General features: G+C 33.3%; 3 protein-coding genes across 3 annotated transcripts; 1 reads left to right on the plus strand and 2 right to left on the minus strand.

Moving 5' to 3' along the window:
- Positions 1-1,490, plus strand: HELRODRAFT_194043 (hypothetical protein). Its single transcript, XM_009030128.1, has 4 exons — positions 1-35; positions 162-318; positions 413-572; positions 713-1,490. Exons 2-4 carry the CDS (start codon positions 162-164, stop codon positions 1,197-1,199), a joined length of 804 nt encoding a protein of 267 aa, XP_009028376.1. The 5' UTR covers positions 1-35; the 3' UTR covers positions 1,200-1,490.
- HELRODRAFT_115562 (hypothetical protein) lies at positions 1,482-11,237 on the minus strand (the record flags this gene model as incomplete). Its single annotated transcript, XM_009030129.1, has 30 exons — positions 1,482-1,950; positions 2,109-2,201; positions 2,666-2,777; positions 2,865-3,047; positions 3,144-3,258; positions 3,408-3,555; positions 3,831-3,938; positions 4,022-4,120; positions 4,193-4,270; positions 4,489-4,611; positions 5,037-5,136; positions 5,340-5,454; positions 5,702-5,820; positions 6,141-6,250; positions 6,348-6,424; positions 6,752-6,844; positions 7,356-7,576; positions 7,729-7,808; positions 8,203-8,306; positions 8,466-8,586; positions 8,849-8,954; positions 9,066-9,148; positions 9,382-9,467; positions 9,608-9,710; positions 9,919-10,023; positions 10,260-10,319; positions 10,521-10,585; positions 10,656-10,726; positions 10,823-10,872; positions 11,151-11,237. 30 exons carry the CDS (start codon positions 11,232-11,234, stop codon positions 1,759-1,761), a joined length of 3,204 nt encoding a protein of 1,067 aa, XP_009028377.1. The 3' UTR covers positions 1,482-1,758.
- Positions 11,238-20,530: 9,293 nt separating this feature from the next.
- HELRODRAFT_88642 (hypothetical protein) lies at positions 20,531-25,085 on the minus strand (the record flags this gene model as incomplete). Its single annotated transcript, XM_009030090.1, has 11 exons — positions 20,531-20,722; positions 21,019-21,129; positions 21,437-21,540; positions 21,870-21,985; positions 22,832-22,980; positions 23,107-23,142; positions 23,275-23,654; positions 23,919-24,152; positions 24,390-24,559; positions 24,782-24,897; positions 25,008-25,085. Coding segments are annotated over 11 exons (1,686 nt in total), but the record flags the coding sequence as incomplete, so codon positions are not given.
- Positions 25,086-25,393: the final 308 nt, after the last annotated feature.

A 25,393-nucleotide genomic window follows, 5' to 3' on the forward strand; every position in this document is an offset into this window, starting at 1 on the left:
ATGCGCTCTAACTTCATTTACAAAACGGAGTGACGGTACGGCGATTATTTTACGTTTAAATTTGTCCGTAATTTCACAAATTCAGATAACTTACCGGTGATTTTTAGTTGGAACGTTTTTTTTACGTTAATAACAGTTTTTTTTAATTTTATTAATTAAAGATGAACCTGGGTAAATGTTTGAAAGAGTTTGACGAGCTGTTGATAGTTAAAATTAAAGAAAATCCGTGTCTGTACAATCACAAATCGAAGGATTTAAGAAGTCAAACGACCAAACAAAACGCATGGCGTTCCGTGGCTAGAGATTTGGGAGTCGACGGCAAGTTGCCATATATATTTTTAATAACAATTTATTTTATATTAATAAAGCTTTTGTTTTGGTAGGGAAATAATTTTTTAAAATAATTTCTTAGAAAATAAGTGCCGGAGAAGATGGCGATTGATCCGTGACACCTACGTTCGTTACAAAAAAGCTCAAAGTCAAGAGAGTCCCAGCCAAAAACACTTAAAAAAAGAGGATAATCCTGTTATGGATTGTTTGAACTTTCTGGATGCTTTTGTAAAACATAGAAGGTAGCTCACATCACATTTTTAAACTCCAATTTACAAAGATTGATTCAATCAATCAATAATAGCCTAACTGTTTTCAGAAATTATTTTTAAATCACAAAGACTCAAAAATTAGTAACTGATTAATTTACTTCACTTAACAGGATGATTAAAAATGAGCAGTTAGATGAAACAAACAGTCCAGTTGATTATGACGAAGGGTTTGGCCAGGAGAACCCAGCCACAGCTCTGACTGGGGACAGTGACAATGACAACGATAATGTATCTTCCGATTCTCTCAACACGCCTTATGATGCCTTTACAGAAAACAGCTTTCAAGTGCCTTCCAGTGGAGACTATTTTTCATTTTCAAAAATAAAGCGAGAAGACAACTTGCTAACTGAAAGAAATATGTTTCCAGATCGAGTATTATACAACAGCTTAATGAATGGAGACCACAATCATCAAAAAAATATCGATGAGTTGGACTGCTTCGTTAAATCAGTATCTGGGACTCTGCATCGCTTCACACCAAAACAGCAAGCCATAGCTAAGGTGAAGATTCAACAGCTGCTGTTAGATATTGAATTTGGTGATGAGAACTCGACATCAGTATTGGAGCCTAACTTGCAGACTGCAAAAAACACTTGAATCATCTGATCACTTTTTCATTTTATATTGGCTCAATTACTAAATTATAATACTTGAACTTTCACGTTGATTCGTTTGTTCAAAGTTGGGTGGCTTATTGAAATTCTACTCTTCAGTTCTACATCGTTGTTTCAGAAAGTTATTTTCAATTTTCAAACATAGCAGTACATTAAATCATATGCTGCATGTCTGTCCACTATGTTATGTAGTTTATATTTTCTGTTAAATATTTATTGAGATTTTGTTTTCAAATGATGCTGAAAATACAAATAAAAAAAAATTGCGTTTAAATAGTGTTTTGATGGATCATTAATTTTTTTTATACAAATTAAGATACAAACATCAAATAGTAACAGTGATGGCTGTCAAGAAAAACGTATGAAATTTATGAGGATTTACTAAATTGATGTACAGAATATAAAATATTTACAAGAAGTAAAAAATTTCACAAATCATAATCATCATACAATTCGATACACAATTTTACAATTCAAAATAGCTCAAGTCCAGTATTTTTGCAATAATTAACCATAATTTTTAAACATTCTGATTCTACAATTTAAGATAGCTCAAATCCTGTATTGCTGGCTATAGAATATCTCAATTTTTCTCGAAGCGTACTCTTTTTTTGATAGTTGGGCAGCTTCAGGAGATTGAAACACGTCGATGAAGTTGGTAACCGACCGACTGGATCTTTTTTTCTTATATTGAAGAAACCCTTCAGGACACTGCCCACCGTGTCTCCAACGTCCTAATTTGTTAGAGGAATATCGTTAGTTATTGTAATAAAAAATTAAAGTTAAGAGCCATAATGATAAGAAATATTAATTTAACAATCTTTTTAATGCTAAAATATGGTTTAATAACAGAAACGATAAAATAATTAGACGAAAAATCATCTCTGCTCACCTGATCTTCACTGACTTCGACACACCTGATGGAGAACGGTGGCTCCAGATAAGCGAAACCAAGCAGTGGTCCTTTCGAACAACTTGTTACAAACTGTTATTATTATTAATATTATTATTTTGTAAAAAAGTTGATTTTAACAGCAATAACCCAGTCGTACAATATCTACTGTGAACGTAATAATCTATAACATTCTTTGATGCTTTTAAGCTTTTTCGTGCTTGCGTTAGGCAATGTGTAAAAAGTTTGATTATCGATAACTCCATTTTATCATTGTATAAATTTTAGTGATTATATTTTACTCACTTCATTATTAACTCAAACTAAATTTAATAAACATTACCTTTTAATGATTCCTCTTTTTCATGTACGTTTTCATTATCATTAATATTCTTAATATTATTACTGACTTGTTGCCATCTCGTTATAGATGTACAACGCGTATGGTCGTAACTTTTTTTGAGATTTTGACAACTGATCAATTACGTTTGAAATAATTGAAAGTGAATTCAAGAAAAAAAAAGGAACATGAAAGATCAAATAAGAAGGAGATTCACCTTCAGAAATGACCTTCTCTCCTCTGCATTGAAATCCCTCTTCAAGATGTCCCAGAGCCAATCGATGACTTTGTGATTGTTGTGGAAGCCACCATAGTAATGGGTGTTTTTTCTAAGAAATTATTATTATCTCAATAACCACCATTATCATCATCAAATCATCTTAAAAATCACCACAAATCGCCACCATCATATTTACCTCAGATCATCTAAATCAATATCATCGGTGTCCCCGGATATGAGTTTTTGTAGTTCCGGCCCTGAAAACATGCTCAACCAGTCAGAGTTGACTATGGATTTGAAGCCGCGAATGAAGGCGTTTGATTGGTCCTTGATGATGACTCTCATTTTGAAATGAGCCATTAGATGTAGGTAGCTGATCCTTAAATTTAACAGATTTATTTTGAAAAAAATAGCAAAAAAGAAATAAAATAAAAATGGACTTTGAGAAAATGAGAAAAAATGAACTTTCACTAACTTGTTTTCATTCGTCACAGACACCATTTTACCGCCGGGAATAAGTTCATGGGTCACGACCTTGCCCAGGATATCTTCGTTGTATGAAAAGGTCAAGTCAAGGTCACTCAGGTCACCTGATGTTAATAGTGGTATTATTATTAGTAATAGCAATAGCAGCAGCAGCAGTAGCAGTCATAGCAGACAACTCCACACAAACACATATACACAAACAGCGCACGCACACACACAAACAACACACACACACACACAAACAGAAACCAACCTTGATAATGTTTAATGTATGTGAGATTTTTATAGAGTTCGGGGTCGAGAGATGGTAGTTCGTCGATTGAGCTATAGGTGGCCGAGTGCGTGTGTCCCAAGAGCTGAGAGAGGAAGAATGAGGCGAACGGCACGTCAACTACAATTCCCTGGTTGTTGTTCATTTGCATATGTCAATCAATCAACCCATCTAACCAACCGATCAATCAATCAATCAACCGATCAATCAATCAATCAATCAATCAAGCAATCAATCAATCAAGCAATCAATCAACCAACTGGTTAACCGGCCTATCAAATATCAATCAACCTCTAACTCACTTAACAAACCAATCAACAGACGAATAAATCAACCAACCAACCATCCAATCAACCAACCAATCAATTAACCAATCAACCAACCAACCAATCAATCGTTGCTAACTTCATAGACTGCTTTACCAAGCACTCGACCAACAAATTCAAACAGTAGGAGATGACTTTCTTGCAGGTAGGACGTTGGCGAGGGGTACAACTTCTGCTCCCCAGTGGCCTACAATAATAAAAATAATATATAGTTATAATTATTATAATTATAATAATATATAATTATAATTATTATTGTAACAAACTGACTTTGAAAAGATTTAGAGATGGATCAAAAACCCTTCGTATAGTTTCTTCAAGGAATTCTTTAAATACGCCATCCTGATCTATGCCCGCTTCGTCTAGGCCCTTCATTATTATTATTATTTCTATTATTATTATTATTATTACTACTACTACTATTATTATCATTATCGTAACCTGTTCGTTGATGAACTTGACCCTGATGACCCCTTTGAGGGCAGTTGAGGTCAAGTTTCCTAACTGCCTGTACCCGTCCTAGAGCGAAGTATTTTTCGTATTTGTGAGCGTATAACACACACACACACAAACAAACAAACATACAAACAAACACACACAAACAAACAAACAAACATACAAACAAACAAACACAAACAAACAAACAAACATACAAACAAACACACACACACAAACATACAAACAAACACACACAAACAAACATACAAACAAACATACACACGTACGTACATACATACCTCCACAAGTCTATTCCTATGTACAGTTATAACAGTAGATGCTGGTGCTAATGAGTGCGGCGTATTGCACACGCCTAAGCTTTCCTTATCTTTTGTTACAAATTTTCTAAACAGGGCTACTCTCTGGTCAGATATATGTGTATGTCAATCAATTAATCAATCAGTCAATCAATTAATCAATCAGTCAATCAATTAATCAATCAGTTAATTAGTCAATCAATCAGTTAATCAGTCAATCAATATATCAAACAACCAGTCAGTTAGTCAGTCATTGAACCAGCGTTTAGCCAACCAGCAAACCAACCAACCAATTAAATATTCAATAAACTAACCAACCAATCAACAAGCCAATCAACAAGGCAATCAATCAATCAATCAATCAATCAATCAACCAACCAACCGATCAATCAATCAATCAATCAATCAATCAATCAATCAATCAACCAACCAACCAACCAACCAACCAACCAACCAATCGATCAATCAATCAATCAATCAATCAATCAATCAATCAATCAATCAATCAACCAATCAACCAATCAACGAACTTCTCTATGCGGTATAATATGAGGCATGTGATGCAGTAGGAAGGTCGGTATGGGCTTGTTGTGCGAGAGATCGTTCAAAAATTCTTTGCATTTAATATCTCTGACGGGATAACCATTTTCAATATTATTATTAGCATCATCATCATTTGTAATAACCACCTCATCATCATCATCATCATCAATATCGTCATCGTCGTCATCATCATCTACTATATCATCATCATCCTCATCATCACCATCATTATTATCATCACCATCATCATTATCGTCATCATCGTCATCATCAGCATCATCATCACAAACTTAATAAGCCAGTGGCCATCGTGAGCAAATTTCCTCCTACAATCTCTGGAATGCAAAAGTTCTAGCAAAGACATCGTCGAGACGAATAACTCATCTGATACTGCTTTTTTGATGTCTGCATGCATGTGTGTGTTTGTATGTGTTTGTATGTATGTATGCATGTATGTATGTATGTATGTATATATGTATGTATGTATATATGTATGTATAATAGTAGTGATATCACAACCAGGCTTGCAAAGGCTTCGCAAAAGCTATATTTACTGAATTTATTGTATGTATGTATGTATGTATGTATGTATGTATGTATGTATGTATGTATGTATGTGTGTGTTGTATGCATGCATATCGCACTTTCTAACCGATATAACCACTAGCAATGCTTCCGTACGTGAAGTTGTTGAGGAAATAACTGATCGACATGAGCATCTGCATTGGAAAGGGATATTCTTGCTCGTACATTTCCACCTCATCTACGATACTGAGTGACGTGTTTTGTATATTTCGCATGGTTATTGGGTATTGGATATTAGGTATAATGGATATTTTAAGCGTATTTTTGATGTATCTTGATTGAAATTTTGGTGTATCTTGATTGAATTTTTGATGTATCTTGATTGAGTTTTTGATGTATCTTGATTGAATTTTTGGTGGCTAATGCTATTGATTGTATGTTGTCTATTTTGTATTTGTTATTTGTATCTGTATTTGGTATATTGAGAATTGTGTATTGCACTGTGTGGTATTACGTATTGGGTGAATTATCATCGTCATTCATGCGCCATCGCGATGATCACCAACGTCATAACGTGTCTAGCCATGTCGCAAGCCAACTGCAGTAGGTTGAATAACGGATGCTGAGGACCCACCGTCGTCGAACTGGTATGGCCCGACAACACTTCAATAAACACCTGATTATTATCATTATCATTATTCGCTATCATCATCATCATTATTTATTATTATTATTTGTTTATTTATTATTATTATTGTTGTTGTTAGGATCACCTTGAGCCCACATTGTGGTCCTAAATGAGTAATCAAAGTCCACAAACGAGGAAGAAGTATGTCTTGAAAACAAAGTCCTGGCGATGGTGACGATGGTTTTGGTGATGATGATGTCGCTGTTGTTGTTGTTGATGGTGATGTTGACGTTGTTGATGATGATGTTGTTGTTGTTGTTGATGATGTTGACGTTGTTGATGATGATGATGATGTTGTTGTTGATGATGTTGTTGTTGTTGATGATGATGTTGTTGTTGTTGACGATGATGCGATGTTGTGGTTGTTGATTAGAACATTAATAATAATTAATGACATCAATAACCATGGTTACTACAAATAATAACAACAACATCAGCAACAACAACAACAACAACATCATCAACATCAACAACAACAGCAATAATAACCAGCCATTATTTCCATTTTGAGTTGAGTTAGACACGACAGACTAGTCATATACACCTTGCAGGCAGAGCACGTATCGGAAATCAAATTCGCATCTATCTTTAATCTTCGATAAATTTGAATCATAGTTCACTTTTAAATTTACATTATTTTCTGGCGCTTAATTAATTGTATGCAACATAGAAATATATATATATATACCGAAGTATATCTTAAACGTGATCATACACAGATGAGACCAACATGTTCACATGATACAAAACACATAGGCAACAACAATACAAAAATACCTCAAAACGCTATCACTTCCGAGATTATTGCAGTTACAAACGCTACTGCTGCTACCAGAGCCACCACCTATGTAGCCAGCGTTTGATAATTTCTCCATGACTTTTTTCAAGAAAGTGGCTAGGGTGAGTTTGTCATTGTTACTATTGTTATGATTGTTGTTGGTAGTAGTATATCATTAGCATTAGTAGTACAACAACAACTGCAACAACAGCAGCAGCAACAACAACAACAACTGCAACAACCACAACAACATCAAAATTGCAAATTACATACAAAAATACATACATCTTGATTTCAGATTCTGGTCATTACCACTGCAGCCAGTAAACCCGCTGCCAGCAACAACTACATCATTATTATTGCTTATCTTAAAGCTTGTTGCAGCTGTAGCAGCAGCTGCAGTGGCAGCAGGTGTAGTAGCAGCTGGTTCGATTGATAAGGCAAATGTGAATAGCGGTTCGAAGAGAAGGTGAATCATTCTAATGTTCCACAGCTCTGAGATCTGCTTAATCACTGCTGGCATTGCTTCGTTTAAGCTGTGAATAGATGGATAGATAAATGAATGATGGTTTGAATAAATGAATGAATGAATGAATAAATGAATGAATGAATGAATGAATGAACGAATGAATGAATGAATGAACGAATGAATGAATGAACCAATCAATCAATCAATTAATCAATTAACTTTGGGTCAGTTTTCTGGGCAAACCAGCCCAAGATAGGATGCCAATGTGTGAGGAAGGATTTTTTATTTTCAACGTATAGCTTACAGCAGTTTAGAAGTTTTACGGAGACATTCTGCGATTGTAAAATTTAGTTATTTTATTAATTATATTAAATATTAATAAATAATTAAATAAATAATGAATAATATTATCATCATCGGCATCATAATTAATTGAGAGAATGAAAAGATTATGACGACTGACCATAAATTTTCTAGTAGATTCGACCAATCCCTTATAAATAATTATTTTCAAATTAGTAATAATAATAATTATAATTATTATTATTACTATAAGTAGTAGTAGTATCATCATCATCATCATCAGCAGCAGCAGCAGTAGTAGTAGCAGCCTTATCATAATCAGGACTGACAACAAATCAACTACAACAACAACCACACCAGCAACAAAATCGTCATAAGCGCCACCACCACCATCATCATCATCGCCATCGTCATCATCATCAAGATCGTCGTCATCATCATCAAGATCGTCATCATTACCTCTTTTTCAGCATTGCCCAGCTGTATCAGATTAGCTGCCAGAAAATATTTTTAGAAATGTAAATGATATATTATATTATTATATTATTATAATATTAATATATAAAATAATATTAATAAAATTCATCAACATCATCATCATCACCACTCTCATCATCATCATCACCAACAACAATATCATCATCAACACTGACCCAGCAGACACAGAGCATAGTTCCCTTCAAGAGCGTGAAAAATAATTTTGGCATTCTGTCTCTCGTCTAAGACGGTCAAGGTCATTGAAAAGATTCTCTGTGACATCATCAAGGTCAAACTCTAAAAATAGATTTGTGTGTGTGTGTGCGCGTGATTATTTATGTGTATGCGTGTACGTATGTGTGTGTGTGTGTGTGTGTGTGTGTGTGTGTGTGTGTGTGTGTGTGTGTGTGTGTAAGATACAGATAAGTTACAGCCATGAAAACAACGCCACTGTCAACATTGAAATTAATTAAACAATGACAAAAACATAACCAGCAACAACAACTACTGCTACTGCTACTACTACTACTACTACTATTCCTACTACTACTACCACAACCTCAGCAGACATAGTAATTATGTGGTGAACGAGAGAGGGAACGGATAAAATTTCAAGGATGAATGAAACGAACAAACTCTCTGAATATTCAGAAGCCATTAAGGGCCTTAAAAGTAAAAAGAAAAATTATTCTTTTATTTATTCATCATCATCATCGCTTTCATCATTAACATAATAGTAATAGTAATAATAATAATAATAAAAATAATTCCCAAACTTGATGGCGATAGTAATGATGGCAGTGAGCATTGACGGCTTTAGCAATGGTTTTGATTTGCACAGACCAGATATCAATAGAGTCTAACAATGTATGTATGTATGTGTGTGTATGTATGTAAGTATGTGTGTGTGTGTATGTATGTGTGTGTGTGTATGTATGTGTGTGTGTGTGTGTGTGTGTGTGTATGTGTGTGTGTATGTATGTGTGTGTGTGTGTATGGATGTATGTATGTGTGTGTATGTGCGTGTTTGGTTGGTTGTTTGTTTGTATGTATGTGTGTGTGCGCGCGTGTATGTGTGTGTGTACAACATACCCTTAGAAATGAATATAAGCCATTAGATGTAATGTGTCCCATGCAATTTTTGCATAGCTGTTCCATCCCAGGTTTTAACTGATCTCCTGTTATACAAAAGAGTTATTTGTTACATACAACATACATATGTACTTGCATACACACACATACAAACAAACAAACATACATACATACGTATATACAAATGAACAAACATACATACATACAAATGAACAAACATACAAACCATTTTTCGAATTGTTCAAGAATTTCCAAGTTGAGCAGCTTGTGAATGTTATTTGGAAGTGTAACATTGCCGTTATCATTTTCATATCCTTCACTCTATCACACTATAATTTTGTTTCATTCATTCATTTAGTTATTCGATCATTCACTCATTCATCTAAAAATTCATCCATCTATTCATCAATATCCAAACTCACTTTCATTACATTGAAATACCACAAATTTTTAATTAACTCAATTATTCATTCATTCATTCATTCGTTCATTCAGTCATTTGTTCATTCATTCATTCATTCATTCATTCAAACTTACTTTCAGTACATTGAAATACTGCAAACTTATTAACAGTAGTCTCTTCAATTGGTTTATCCACTGGATCAAGCTCTCTTTTGACAGTGCTACGGACGCATACACGTTCTAAAATTATGATCATAATTATTATTTTATTACATCAATAATAATAATTATTATTATAGTTAGTGATAATGACGATACTGATAACGATGATGAAGATGGTAAAGATGACAATACTGATAACCATAATGATGATGAAGATGACGATACTGATAACCATAATGATGATGAAGATGACGATGACGACAATGATGACGATACTGATAATGATGACGAGGACGGCGATGACGACGACATACCTTATTCAGAACCTCAGCACTCATGGAGTTCAGTATGTATCTACATATGTGTTCGAACCTCTGGTTATTTGAAAACATCGATGAGGATGATAATAAAAAGGAGATAAAGAATCATTGACAAACTATTTATAACAATTCATCAACATATCATCTAGAGAGAGAGAGAGAGAGAGAGAGAGAAAGAAAAGAGAGAAAGAGAGAGAAAGAAAAGAGAGAAAGAGAGAGAAGAGAGAGATATATAAAGAGAAAGACAGGAATGACCTGCATATCTTTCTGTTCTTTGAAGACCATTAGGAACCTTTCAACAGCATGAAAGAACTCTAAAGCTAAAATGAAATAACAAACAAATAAATAAATAAATAATATTAATAATCTAAAAAATATTATTAAAAAAACCTGGTCTCAATGCTGGCTTGTATTCATCATTGGTGTTTACTGGAATCTGAAGTATAGAATCAAGGTCTAATCTATAGAAGAAAAAAAATTATTATTATAATAAATAATTTTAATATTATTTTATTATACTATATATTAATGTTATAGTATATTAAATAAAAATATACCTTATAACCTTGTTGAATGTACATCTGGCTAAAAAGCCCCTTGCAACTGACTGAAAAAAAATGACTATCCGTCATTTAATATTTGTTTATTTAAAATAACAAATAAACCATTTTTATTGATTTCTTCACTAATTGACTAATTGAAATATGGCATGCTGACTCTGAGATATGTAGATTAAACATTTATTATTAATTTAATTAATTTTACTTAATTTACAATGATGAGAAGTTAATATTAATTAATTAAACAGTTGACTTTCAACACATACACATACCTGTCATATATATTTATAATTAATTTAAAATTTAATTAAATAAAATATTGAACCTGTATTTTAGTGGCGGCCAGTACTTTGTTTCGTTCGATGGCTCGATCCTCGCGAGCACTTTTTGCACTGTTGAGTAATTTCATCTTGCTTGTTGGTAGCGACTGTGGTTTTAGGACATTAACGAAATTTTAAAATATTCATTTTTATTTTATTAGCAAGAAAAAATGAAATGGTCAGCTAATTATAACTAATTAACTAATTTATAGTATAAATTTTAAAGCTTAAAATTTAAATTTAAACTAACTTAACTAAAAAATTGAACTTAATTCATTGGAATTTTGATTTTTTAATTGAATAAAAAAAATAGAAACATTTTTGCGATTACCGAAAACTTAAAAGTCTTTGTTACGCTCCTTAATTTAATTAATTAGCGTCATTAAAGTTTCATTTGCTAATTTAACTCACCATTTTAGTTTATTATTCTTTACTTTTTCAGGACATTTAAACGAATGTAAACATTGCGGTTGATAATAGGTGTATAAAAAGAAATAAAATCAATAAATGGATAAAAAAATCTTCATTATTGTATCTATGATAAATTATATAAACTTTTTATGTATATAATAATTGCATATTCTATATATATATATATATATATATATATATATATATATATATATATATATATGATGTGTGTGTGTCTTTTAAGTATACACTGTACTTTTTGAATATACACTAAATTGTGAAAAACTGTTAGATAAAACCTTTATTCATTTCAAATAAAAATTTTCAAATATTGTGAGCCATGTGCTACAATCGAATAAAATTTAGCAATCAATAATCAATCAATCAATCAATCAATCAATCAATCAATCAATCAATCAATCAATCAATCAATCAATCAATCAATCAATCAATCAATCAATCAATCAATCAATCAATCAATCAATCAGTCAGTCAGTCAGTCAGTCAGTCAATCAATCAATCAATCAATCAATCAATCAATCAATCGATCGATCGATCGATCGATCAACCAACCAACCAACCAGCCAACCAGCCAACCAACCAGCCAACCAATCAATCAACCAACCCAACCAATTAATCAATCAACCAGCCAATCAATCAATCAACCAGTCATCTATTCGTCCATTCTTTCGTCAATTCATTCGTTCGTTCATTCATTCATTCAATACAATTGAAAATTATAAATGAATGTTTACAAATAAAGCATTTTTATAATATAAGTTATTAGAATTAAATTTCTACAGCAGATAATAAACTACGGATCATTGAAAATAATGCGTTCAATCACATAAAACACGTCAATTTTGTTTTATATATAATAAATATATATATTATTTATATTATTATTCATTTTCTCTCTCTTTCTCTCTCACACACACTTTTCTCTTTATATCTGTAAACTACTAAAATTCCTAAAGAAACCAACATTTAGAAAATGTAACATGTTCGTATACCCTTATTGGAAAAAATTATTATATTGACAAAACTGCAATTAAAAAGCATATATAATTAACTAATTAATTTACCGTTTGTAGTGTAAAATGATGTTACACTTCATAAATAAATTAATTATAATTATTAATCATGGTTATTATAGTTTAATTAAAGTTAAAATATCCAGGGTCTCCTTTGACTTTGCACAAAACATTTCTTGCCCTCTTCCTAGTGTCCGAAACAACGGGCGTGAATGAATTCTTTGAGGGGAAAGATATCAAAGAATGAATAAAAACCACAATTAAAAATATTTCTTTACAATGTTTGCTAATTTTATTGATCAGATAGATTGTTTCAGGTGATTTATATGCTTCTATATGTGTGTTTGCGTGCGTGTATGTGCGTGTATGTACGAATGTGACTGCGGTTCAACTACTAGCATTAGTATCATAAATAATGGCATTGCTGATTAAAATAGTCTAAATCTGAAAAGAATAAATTAAAATTGGCTGGAAAAACTTACAGGTATATGAACATTAACGAGGCAACTTCCATAGGATTTAACATTTGAGGCGGGCTTGTAAGGCTTCACCTTGCTTCTAGCTTTATTTTCGTCATCATTTCCCTCTCTTCTAGAATGTTCACCTTCTACGACACCAATAACAATGAAAATAATAATCATAATTAATAATAATATAATAATAATCATAATTAGTAATAGAAATCATAATAATAATAATGGCCTTGACCTTGTTGGATATCATCGTCTTCAGCGTCAGAATATTGGGCTCTGTACTTTCCACCTCTCTCTATGTGAGGCATTCTACCATGGTTATTATAATCATTATGATTATTATTATTACTATTATCATCATCGTTATCACCACCACCATCATCATCGTAACCAGTAGCCGCAGCAGTAGTAGCAGTAGTTGGGGTGGTATTGAGTTTAATTTTCGAGTAACAAAATTGTCATAAATAAAAATAACTATTCAGAGAACAGAAGAAAAAATTGTAACTTTAAATTTAAGGGGAAATTAATTATCTTACCTCTCGACTAACTCTCCATATTTATTTTGTATCTCAAAAGCCACTTCCGGTTCCGGTCCCATTTTGATTGGCAGGTACCTATCAATAAGCATCCTATGTTTTCCCATCACGTTCCTAACTTCAGATGTCCTCTTCTTCAAGTCGGCCAGCGAGCCTAGCTGCTGCACCAGTGAAAATCTGTCCTCTCCGTTTGGCGTTTGTTTCGCAGTCTGTTTCTTGTTTGTTTGTTTGTTTGTTCGTTTGTCTGTTTGTTTGTTGGGTTTGTTTCATAAATTTGTATGTTTACCGTTACAATTTAAATTCACAATTTCACTGATGAGATGAAGATTAAAATAATATGATTACATATGATTTCAATTTTGTACCAACCATCTCGAAAGCATTGTTCTCCAGTAAAACAGTAGGCCCATTTGCAACCGACTTGACAACCATCGGTTCCCTTCGACCTCGATAATCGTAAAAAGTTTTACCGACATTAGCGCTGCTATCTCTAACAAACTCCAGGCCATCATTTGCTAAAATAGAGGACCGATTAATAACGGATCCGACTGTCGAGTCGCGATTGTTGACGACGAAAGAGCCTGGCCGACTACCACTGCCACCACTGACACTGGTTCTGACGGCCACAACTGAGGGACATCTTCCATCCGAACCAGCAGGCTGAACGACATTTTGATAATACGAAGTCCTCTGTCGCTGCTGAACTTGCTGCAGCTGCTGCTGAGTCGTTTGTTGTTGCGAGGCTGGTGTGAGCGATCGTCGCAATGAAGCTCGGCGAGAGGCCAGCGAAGCCTCCACACTCGGTTCCCTGCCGATAGATGTACGTCTCGAGACGACGTTGCTGGCTGCTACCACTCTGCCATCAGGAGCCGCTGATGATTCGCGAAGTTGTTGGACACGATGTGGTTCCTGTTGCTGATGCTGGTACACCGAGCCACGTCTCAAGTAGGTCAAAGGAAGGTTGCAAGAGGTCAAAGGTTGATATACGGAGGTCCTTTTTACGACCAGGTCACCTGATTTATGTTCGTCATCAACTGTGTAGTAAGGCTTGCTGAATGAATCTCTTCTTGCAAACCTTTGCTGTGGCTGATATGATAGGCCATCATTGTATGAGGATGGCTGTGGTGATGTGGTAGCCGATGGTGAAGCCGTGTAGTAAGCGATGCTACCGACGCGTGATAGTGGGCGGGATTGGTGCTGGTAATAAGAGGAAGATGATGGTGAGAAGTGGTGAGAGGTTGTTGGAGACGATGTGATGATGCTACTTCTGTTTCTCACTGATGGTTCCATCTGACGGTGTAGGAGGTGGTTGTGGAAAGTAATTAGTTATTAAGATTAGTAACACTATATTGTACGTTTTTAGGGTCTTCATGTTCATCAGTTGTTTGTCGTATCTATAAAATTATTCAGAACTCTTAACATTCTTATCGGGAAGAAAGTAAGGTTGTCGATTCAAATACTATTGTAAAATTATACTTTTTAAATGCAATCGTAAAATTATATTTTTTTAAATTGCAAATATTATATTCACTTTGTGTTTTAATCATTTCAAACATTCATAATCATTGAATACGGTTCCTTACCAAGTGAACAATCGAACCTCTGTACCCGCCAAATGCTGATGTCGGCTCTATGGACATCGATCGTCCTCTCGAACTGAATCCAGGATATCCCGTGTGGGATGATTGAAATCCGGAACTTGAAGATTGGGATAATCTTGACCGGTTGGTTGATTGTTAGTGAAATAGTTGATTGATGGATTGATGGATTGATTGAATGATTGATGGATTATTGGTTTAATTTTGATTAATTCATGCACACAGTTAATTCACACACACACACACACACACATACCACACACACACACACACTTACACACCTTCTAGTAACCAAACCGCCATCTTTGCTGACGTCTGCAATCTTATAGTTGATACTCGTACGAGATTTAGGGATGTGCGTGCTAATATTCGACGATGACGTCAGACCGACATATGGCGACGAATATTGAGCTAACGAAGGCGAACCCGAATACAAATACGTAGAGGCTGACGCCGGCAAAGATGGCGATAATGATGATGATAGCGAGTATCTGGGTGATGGTATCAAAGATGATGATGGTGATGGTTTTACGTACGAATAAGGCTGTTGTTGTTTCTGGTAGTGATGAGGACGATGATGATGATGATGATGTTGTTGTTGTAGAGAAGATGATGAGTAGCTGAAAGGGGGAGCTAGACTGGATGAACGTCTTTCAGTTATCTATCGTGTTGTTGTAATTATTCTTATTATTATATATATTCTTATTATTATATAATTCTTATACGGTTATTATTATATTTGTTATTGCTGTTGTTAATGTTGTCGATGTTGTTGTTGTTGTGGTTGTTGTTGATGTTGTTGTTGATGTTGTTGTTGTTGTTGTAATAAATCATTCATTCATTAATTCTGTCAATCAATCAACCAACCAATCACACATCAATCAACTACCCAACCAATCGATCATTCATCCAATCAACCAAATCAATCAATTAATCAACTATCCAACCAATCAACCAACCAATCACACACCAATCAATCAATCAATCAACTACCCAACCAATCGATCATTCATCCAATCAACCAAATCAATCAATCAATCAACTATCCAACTAATCAACCAACCAATCACACATCAATCAATCAACTATCCAACCAATCAATCGAACCAACCATATTTTCTTCTCTGATGATTCTTGGCGCGCTGATGACAGGCGGACTATAACGCTGTTGGCGATCCTCATTGTGGTAATAATAATCAGACATCATTGGCGCCATTTTCATCATTCACCAACAAACCTACCTGAATGAATGGGTGGGTGAATGAATGTGTGAAAGAATGAATGAATGAATGAATAAAAAAATGAATGAAGGAATGATGGAATGAATGAATGAGAGACATTGAGGTTATTTTTTACTAGCAATCAACAAGTCGGAGTTATGTAAAATAAATCTGTTGGATGAATGAATGAATGAATGAATGAATGAATGAATGAATGAATGAATGAATGAATGAGAGAGTGAGTGAATAAAAGAATGAATGAATGAATGAATGAACGAACAAAAAAAATCACTCAGTACTTTTTTTTAGATAAAAATTTGTAATGATTTGAAATGTAAATACGAAAAAAACAACGTATTTACAACATACTTCGAAAAGTATTTTTAATTATTGCAATAAGTTTATTATTATTATTATAGATTATAATAATATTATAAGTTATTATTATTATTAATTATTAATTATTATTACTATTAAAATTATTATTACTAATTGAAAGTTATATATATCGAAAAAAGTGGCCCAACAAGAAGGTGATGTGAATATTATCACCGTTTGAAAGGGTATTGTTTTAAAACCACTGCCTAAAAACGAGTTGTATACATACAATCACACACACATACGTACATACATACACATACGTACACACATATACATACATTCATGCATACACAAAAAAATTAACCTATTAATCAGATAAGAGATTAAAAAAACCTACCTTTTTATCGTTAATAATAATAATAATAATAATAATAATAATCTTTTTTAAATAATTTAATAAAAAAATAATATAATAAAAATAATTACAATATTAAAATAAAAGAATTACCAATCTTCCAGCAGCCTTCTTAACTCCGAGTTATGCATCATGAACTTTTGCATGCAACTGCTTTGCTCCTTTGCAAGGGAAGTTTTGTATGTATGTATGTATGTATGTATGTATGTATGTATGTGTGTATGTATGTATGTATGTATGTATGTATGTATGTATGTATGTATGTATGTATGTATGTATGTATGTATGTATGTATGTATGTATGTATGTATGTATGTATGTATGTATGTATGTATGTATGTATGTATGTATGTATGTATGTATGTATGTATGTATGTATGTATGTATGTATGTATGTATGTATTCATGTATGTATACATGTATGTATGTGTGTATGTATGTAGAATGTAGAAATATGTTATATATGCATTTATACACACGAATACATTATTTATACAAACAAACAACCATACACACAAATTAACGAACAAACAAACAAGCATATATCTACACATACATACGTATCATAGTATATTTTGAATGAAATTTAGCTTTTCATATACGAAAATAAATTTTTCTAATCATAAATATATGTGTATATGCATAATACTACTACTACTTTTGCTACTAATATTAATATTACTTCTACTGCTATATATATATATATATATATATATATATATATATATATGTGTGTGTGTGTGTATGTGTGTGTGTGTGTGTGTGTGTGTGTGCGTGAAAGGAGATATTAAGAATAACTTTATTTATGATATAGTAGTAACTCTTATGTCTCCGAAAAAGTTATTTCTGGAATATTCACCACCACCATCTTCATCATCGTTTGGTTAGTCATCATCATCGTCGTCATAATCACTGTTTATGACACGGCATCTCCATCATCATCATTTTCATCATCTTTGAAGCAAATTTGTCTGTTCAATATTAATCATATAAGGCCATTGTAACATTCCAGAAATTCGGTTGTTTAAAATCTTTATCGCTACCACAACAACAACAACAACAACAACTACTACTACTACTACTACTGCTACTACTACTTCTACTACTACTGCTACTACTGCTGCTGCTGCTACCACTTCTATATGTATAGTTTGTATACGTTTATGTATATGTGCAAAACACAATTAACAATGTGTGAATTTTTATTGGAAAAAGTTTTGACAGATAATTTCAAATAAATAATAATAATATTATTATTTGTTATTATTATTAATATTATAATATCAATAATAGTAATGATTATTATTATATTTTTTATTATTGTTATTTATTTTTTAAAAATTTTCTATTGAGATTCACGCTGAATAATTACAATTATGTAATGTCAATACGGTATTGTTATATCGTTGTTATAATGAATGAATGATTGAATGAATGAGTGAATGATTGATTGAATAATTGAATGAATGAATGATTGACGGACTGAATGAATATTTAAATGATGGATCAATAAATGACTGAAAGAATGAACATAGAAAACAAGACACGTAGAGATATATTAAATATTTGTATCTAAAAAGTTATCTATCACAGATAGTGTATCATCAAGTTGTAATTTATATAGCGCTAAACAAATGTATAAAATAACATATTATCTCATTTGTATAGCGCTAAATAAGTGTGCGTACAATAATAGAATTATTTATTTGTCAAAATTTTTTAACTCGTGAATGATTAGCTATTTTAATTACCATAAAAAAAGCTCCCTTATATACGCACCAGTTTGTTCATTCGTTTGTCAATCAATCGACTCACATATCAATCAGCCAATCAATTAATTAACCTACCAATCAGTCAATCAATAAATTAATTAACCAACCAATCAGTCAATCAATCAATCAAAAAATTTCAACTTCAATTCCAAACTTTTACTTTTAAAACATTTACACCGGGATATTATGACATACGTACGTACGTAAAATCCCGAATACGTGTCCGGATTTCCGAAACAATAGACCCCGTCCCATTATTATTATTATTTGAGAATTAATAATCTCCACCATAATTATTATTATAATTATTATTCTTTATATTTTTCTTCCCCTTCCTAAGTTTATTACTATCCTGCTGGTTCATTGGGAGTGCCTCAAGACGGATTGGCTTTCTCATGGTTAGACTTCCGTCATCATTACCACCACCGTTATCATAACCGGGCCTAGGCGATGACGTCATCATCTTCTTCATCGCCATCCTTCCGTTTCCTGTTTGGGTCATTATGGTCGGTAGCGGTGATGTGACGATGACGATGGTGAACAAATATCACTAAACAAATAAACAATAAAAACAATAATAACAATAAAAATTCCTTACCGCTATTGTTATTACCAGAGCTGCTGCCGCTATTGTAGCTGGTGTTAAGGCTGTCGTCGTCGTAATTACTGCTAGAATCTTATATGGTTGAAAAATATTATCCTTATTATTATTAAAATTATCATTATTATTATTAAAATTATTATTATTATTATTGAAAATTATTGTTATTATTATTATTAAAATTATTATTATTAAAATTATTATTATTATTAAAATTATTATTATTAAAATTATTATTATTATTAAATAGGATTTTATAATTATTTCATTATTAATATTTGGTATTTGGAGTTAGAAAATAAAAGGATGTTCCCCATATTATTATTTACACTAATTAAAAATTCATGACCGATTTCATTTATTAACAAATTAATTGACTATTATAATTAATAGAAAATTAATAAACTAATTAGGTCGATCTATGGCATTCATTGCGATATGAACACTTTAAAACCAATTTGAATATGTCACCGCTTTGCACTGGGTATGAGCATTGTGGTTTTTATTGAACATTACTACATTTTTAATTACATTTTTCTTTCATTTTAACGACTTTGGTTGAAATAAAACAGTTTCCATTATTGTTATTATTATTATTGTTATTATTATTATTGTTATTATCGTTATTATATTTAATATTTTTATTATTGTCATTACTATTATTGAAATAACTTACTCAGTATCTCTTCGGCCCTGGTCGATTTGAAGTAGTTCTTAGCCATCTCTTGTTCGTCACTGTTCTGAAGTTTCTAGTAAGAATGGTGATGATAATGATGATGACGCTGTCTTTGCTGCTGCTGCTGCTGATGATGATACTTAAATAATAATAATAATACCTGTTTGATTCTCTGGTCGTCATAGTAATCGGAGTTATTGGAGTGGTTGTAGTACGAGTCGTTTGATTGGCCGGCATTTCGCGTGCCTAATAATAATAATAATTAAATAATAATAATTAAATGATTATTATTATTATAAAATAATAATAAAATAATAATAATAATAATTCAATTGACATTCTCGTCATCACCATTGTTGGTAGGGGGTGTGGCAGAGGGCAGATGCCCCTTCTCCACGACCACCTTAGGCAGAATCCAGTTCTTATTTATTTCATCCCATTCCGCTTGGGATTTGATCTTATCCAGGTTCGCGAAGTTACAATCCTTACGGATTAGAGGATGGATTCTAGATAGAATTGCCTGATTGGTTGGTTGATTGAGGATGAGTTGGTTGATTGTTGGTTGGTTGATTGTGGGGAGTTGGTTGATTGGTTGGTTGGAATCGAGTTGATTGGTTGCTTGATTGGGAACGAAATGATTGGTTGATTTGTTGGCCAGTAAATTGTTATGATCTTTCGTTTAAAAATAATCAATTTTTTATCGTCAATTTTACGGTAATTTTCATTATCATCATCATCACCCTCGCCATCACCATCATCATCACCATCACAATCATCACCAGTAGCAGTATAATCATCATCATCACCACCACCAACTTGAAAATACTTAAGCTGTTGTTCTTGTTTCCTTATTGTATCTAGGTAGTCGATCCGATCGAATTCGAACTCTTGCTGGATGTCCATGATCTCACATCTCAAAGACTCAGACTGTCGTGTGGGGTGTTTGTGGTGTGTTGTTTGCCGTTTGTGGTGTGTTTGTTTGTTGTTTGTTTGTTGTTTGTTTCTTTATTTGTTTGTTTGTTTGCGTGTGCCGTCAGGGACGTTTATGTTATTTTATGTTCACGATTTCAAATCATAACCACTCAGATTGTCTTAAGGTGGGCTTATGAAGTGTAGGGCAAAATGAATAAACAAACAAACAAACAAACAAACAGACAGACAGACAGACAGACAAACAAACAAACAAACAAACAAACAAATTTTTCGATAAATTGGAAACAATAGCGAAAAATACCTTCTGCTTCTCCTTTTCAAGCAGTTTATTTTTGTATTTGAGCTCATCTTGAACGTTTTTAAACATGCCAACGACAATATCGTCGCCGTCCCGAGATAATGCTTCTATAAATAGACATAATCCAAAGAAGAATCCAAAAAAATATTTTAGTTTAAAAAGTTAAGCTTTCAACATATATTTCTTGAACTCTCGCGATATATCGCAACACCAATTACAATTAATTAATTACAATTAATTAATTATTATAATTAATTAAACCAACGTTTGAGTCATTTAATGAGTAAAATATTAAAACAACAATAATATAAAATCTACTTGCTTGGTTGTTTTGTCTAGCTAAACAATTAGACTTGAGCGTACACGCATACAAACAAAGACACACACACACACATACACACGAACACATACACACACACACACAAACACCACACACCTTGTAATTTATTCCTGGCTTCCTCTGCGTATTTCTTCTTCTTCTTCCTCTTCTCCTTAATCTCCTCATTATTCGAGAGCTCTCCACCTACGAAATTCTGCTGTAGTTCTTGCAATCTAAAAGTTATGATACACACACACTCACACACACATACACGCACACACTCACACACACATACCCACGTACCTCTTAACAACGTCATCTTTGGAGCTGATACCCTTCTTTCCACCCTTGTGAGTGCCTACGTGAACCGCGTGAACCGGGGTTGAACCCTGCGTGTATTTGCGGTCATCTTCATCTACGTCATCGCCATCTTCATTGTCGTCGTTCTGCAAGAAATTAGAAATTAGTAAAATATGATTGTATTTTTCAGTTAACGAATTGAAGTAAACAGAAACACGCGAGCGTGAATGTACGTACATGCAGTTGAGTTTGCAATGAACTGCGTTACATTCAAATTTACACATAACATTTTGATATAATTTTATTAATAATTTAATTATTATTTAATAATATTATATATAAAGAGAGAGAGAGAAAGAGAGAAAGAGAGAGAGAGAAAGAGAGAAAGAGAGAGAGAGCAATGATAGTATAACTTATATTTTACTATGATAGAAAGTTACGGTAAAACATTTACACTAACATCATCCTCATTGTTTCTTAACTTCTCTGGGAAGAAACATGTACGTAATTCACAATTCATCATAATTTTAATTCACTATAATTCACATAATTACGATTCATATTAATTCATATAATAGCATTAATAATAGTTGGTATAATTCATAATAATTCATAGAAATGTGACTTAATTCATGCAAAAAAAGTGTAATTCATAAAATTTGTAAGTCCATGTTTCGTTTAAGTTCTTAACTTTTAAATGTATGTTCATCTATTGGTAAAACTAACAGCTGAATAGAATAATCATTAAATATATTGTTAGTTATATTTAGAAACGAAACTGACTCGAGGTTTTTTCAGAACTTTCGATTTTAGCCACCTGTCTTTCGTAGTTGTTTTTCAATTTTCCAATTTCCTCTTCCATCTCATCCTTTGAAAGTTTCGCGGCTTTCAATTCTTCTTTCAACGTCTTCATTTCTAGCTCGAATTCCTATTTAAGTTAAAAACTCTCACTGAAATATAAAAAATAGTCAATATGCGAAATAAACTAAGTTAATCTCTACATTTTCTTACCAAAATTAATTAAAAGGTGAAATAATTTTGAAAGCCTAGGAACCTGGCGTAAGCGATTTTTTTCGTCTTCAACATCTTTCTGACTCATACCTCCAGTTTTACTGACGCCTTTCAAATTACAATAGCTTCCTTTTAGAGTTATGCTATGCTATGAATCATTTTATGGGAATAATTTCAAAAAATTCTAAATTTTTTGACACCAAGAAATGACCATCGGCTGACCATCAATCTGAACAGGCACCTCTCCACGAAGCATGGCCTTCAGACGTTCGATCTCACTCTGGTACTCCCTTAACATGGCGTCCTTCGGATCCTCGTTCACCTTCGGTTTGTTCTTTATGTTCTTCGCCCTGTTTGCGTACCTCAGCGTGCTCAACGTCTCGTCGTAGTTGTTGTCGGCAGGCGACAGGCAGGCGATCATCAGCGTTTTCGTGTTGCCGCCCAGTGAGTCCTGCAAGAGCCTCGTTAGCTTGGAGTCTCGATACGGAATGTGAGTGGATTTACCGTCGACCAGGGCCGAAATTACGTTACCCAGGGCCGAGAGGGAGAGGTTGATTTTCGTGGCTTCTTTCAATCGATCGCCAGTGGCTCCTGGTACGAGATTATATGTAATGCATGTTGACGGCTAGCTAGAAAAAACAGAACCCTTCATTCAACACAGGACTAAATTTTATATAGTCGCAAAAAGTACCAAAGAAATAACGTTACAAAAAGCTGTATAAATTTTTACGTAAATTTCACCTAAAACTTGTATCCATACATTAAAAATACGTACATACGCATACACCAACATACATGTAAGATAAAAACACACGTACACAAGTGCACACGCACACACATAAACAAACAACGTACCGGTTTTCGCCTGTCTCTCGCTGCCCGCCAGATCAACAAGATTCAACTTAGCCACTTTGATGTGCTCTTCACCGCGCTCATCTTGATCGCATCTTTCCAGATGTATGGTGAAGATGGAGTGACTGCGGGAGGAGTCAGAGTTCATGAGGGTCGCCCCGGTCGACCTGTTCTTCCACCCCCTCTCCATCACTGCCTGGCAGTCCTGTCCATTTTTGCAGGGGTTTTTTGAGAGGCCTGGAATGTTGGATGACGTTTGGAGTGGTGGATTCGTTTACGTGGATGCTTTTGTGCTGTGTCAAACTGTTGATGATGTTGTGTTGGTAATGTTTAAAACTGCTAATGATGCTGTTGTAGTTGTTGTTGTTTTGTTTTGTTTCAAGCTGTGCTATTAGTGTTGTTTTATTTTGTAGTTGCTATTGTTATTTTTGTAGTTTTCAAAAAACTCCTATGAAAAACGAAAGTGAAACAAACTCTGCACGTAGATTCCCTTGTCTGGATTTTCCTTCAGATCCAGTTTTTGTTTGATATCCTTGCCCAACAGATCCCGAATCTCCTCGTTGTATATCTCGAGGTAGGAGGCATGTACCAAGTACTTGCTGTGCTCCGATACTTGGATCGTCTCGAATATGTGGTCGAACGCTCTGCAAAATTATTTTAAAAATTAAAATTATCTTATTAGTAATAACAACAATAAAACAATTACAGCAGTATTACTACTGGTGCTGCTATGCTACTATAACTACTACTACTACTACTATCTTACTGCTGCTACTTCTACAGCCGCTGCTACTACTACTACAACAACTACTATACCTAGTAGTAGTAGTAGTAGCAGTAATAATAATAATAATAACAATAAGTACCTCGGTATAATACCTCTCTGGTTAGCCGGATCACTGATTCCCTGCATAGTGAACGACTTTCCACATCCCGTTTGTCCGTATGCAAAAATAGTCCCATTGTATCCTTCCGTCACTCCCTTAATTATTATTAACATTATTATTATTATTGTTGTTGTTATTATTATTGTTATACGCCATGGATAAGATAGTATAGTAAACTTATTATAACGAGCAAACTTCGACAGACTTCGACCAGAGGAAATCCAATATCGGCATATATTTGTTCTGTGGTCGAGTTGACGTCATAAGCCCCGTCAAAAGTGAATCTAAATACACAACAACAACAATAATAATAATAACAATAGCATAAATAGCTATAGAAAAAAATGCCGCAATAAGATCACGTTGAACTGTGTAACAAAGTTGAAATAAATAAATAAATTAATTAATCAATGGTTATAAAGAAACGACAATGTTCTTGAATTACCAGTCTAATTATTCATAATTATAATAATTTATGCAAGTCTAGCCTTTTGGGCGGAGCCTTTTGGTCAGCTGGGTTATTTATAGAGCAGGAGGCGGTCCTATTTTCAATGGTGATAACATTTTGACAGTTCAACCCCTTTTCTCGAC

Source organism: Helobdella robusta, assembly GCF_000326865.2.
Source record: "Helobdella robusta unplaced genomic scaffold HELROscaffold_65, whole genome shotgun sequence".
Lineage (NCBI taxonomy): Eukaryota > Metazoa > Annelida > Clitellata > Rhynchobdellida > Glossiphoniidae > Helobdella > Helobdella robusta.

Bases quoted from the DNA above. Each gene is read 5' to 3' on its own strand.
- HELRODRAFT_194043 (XM_009030128.1), top strand. From the start codon at position 162: ATGAACCTGGGTAAATGTTTGAAAGAGTTTGACGAGCTGTTGATAGTT. The intron at 319-412 runs GCAAGTTGCCAT...ATAATTTCTTAG, and splicing joins TAGAGATTTGGGAGTCGACG to AAAATAAGTGCCGGAGAAGA. The intron at 573-712 runs GTAGCTCACATC...TTCACTTAACAG, and splicing joins GCTTTTGTAAAACATAGAAG to GATGATTAAAAATGAGCAGT.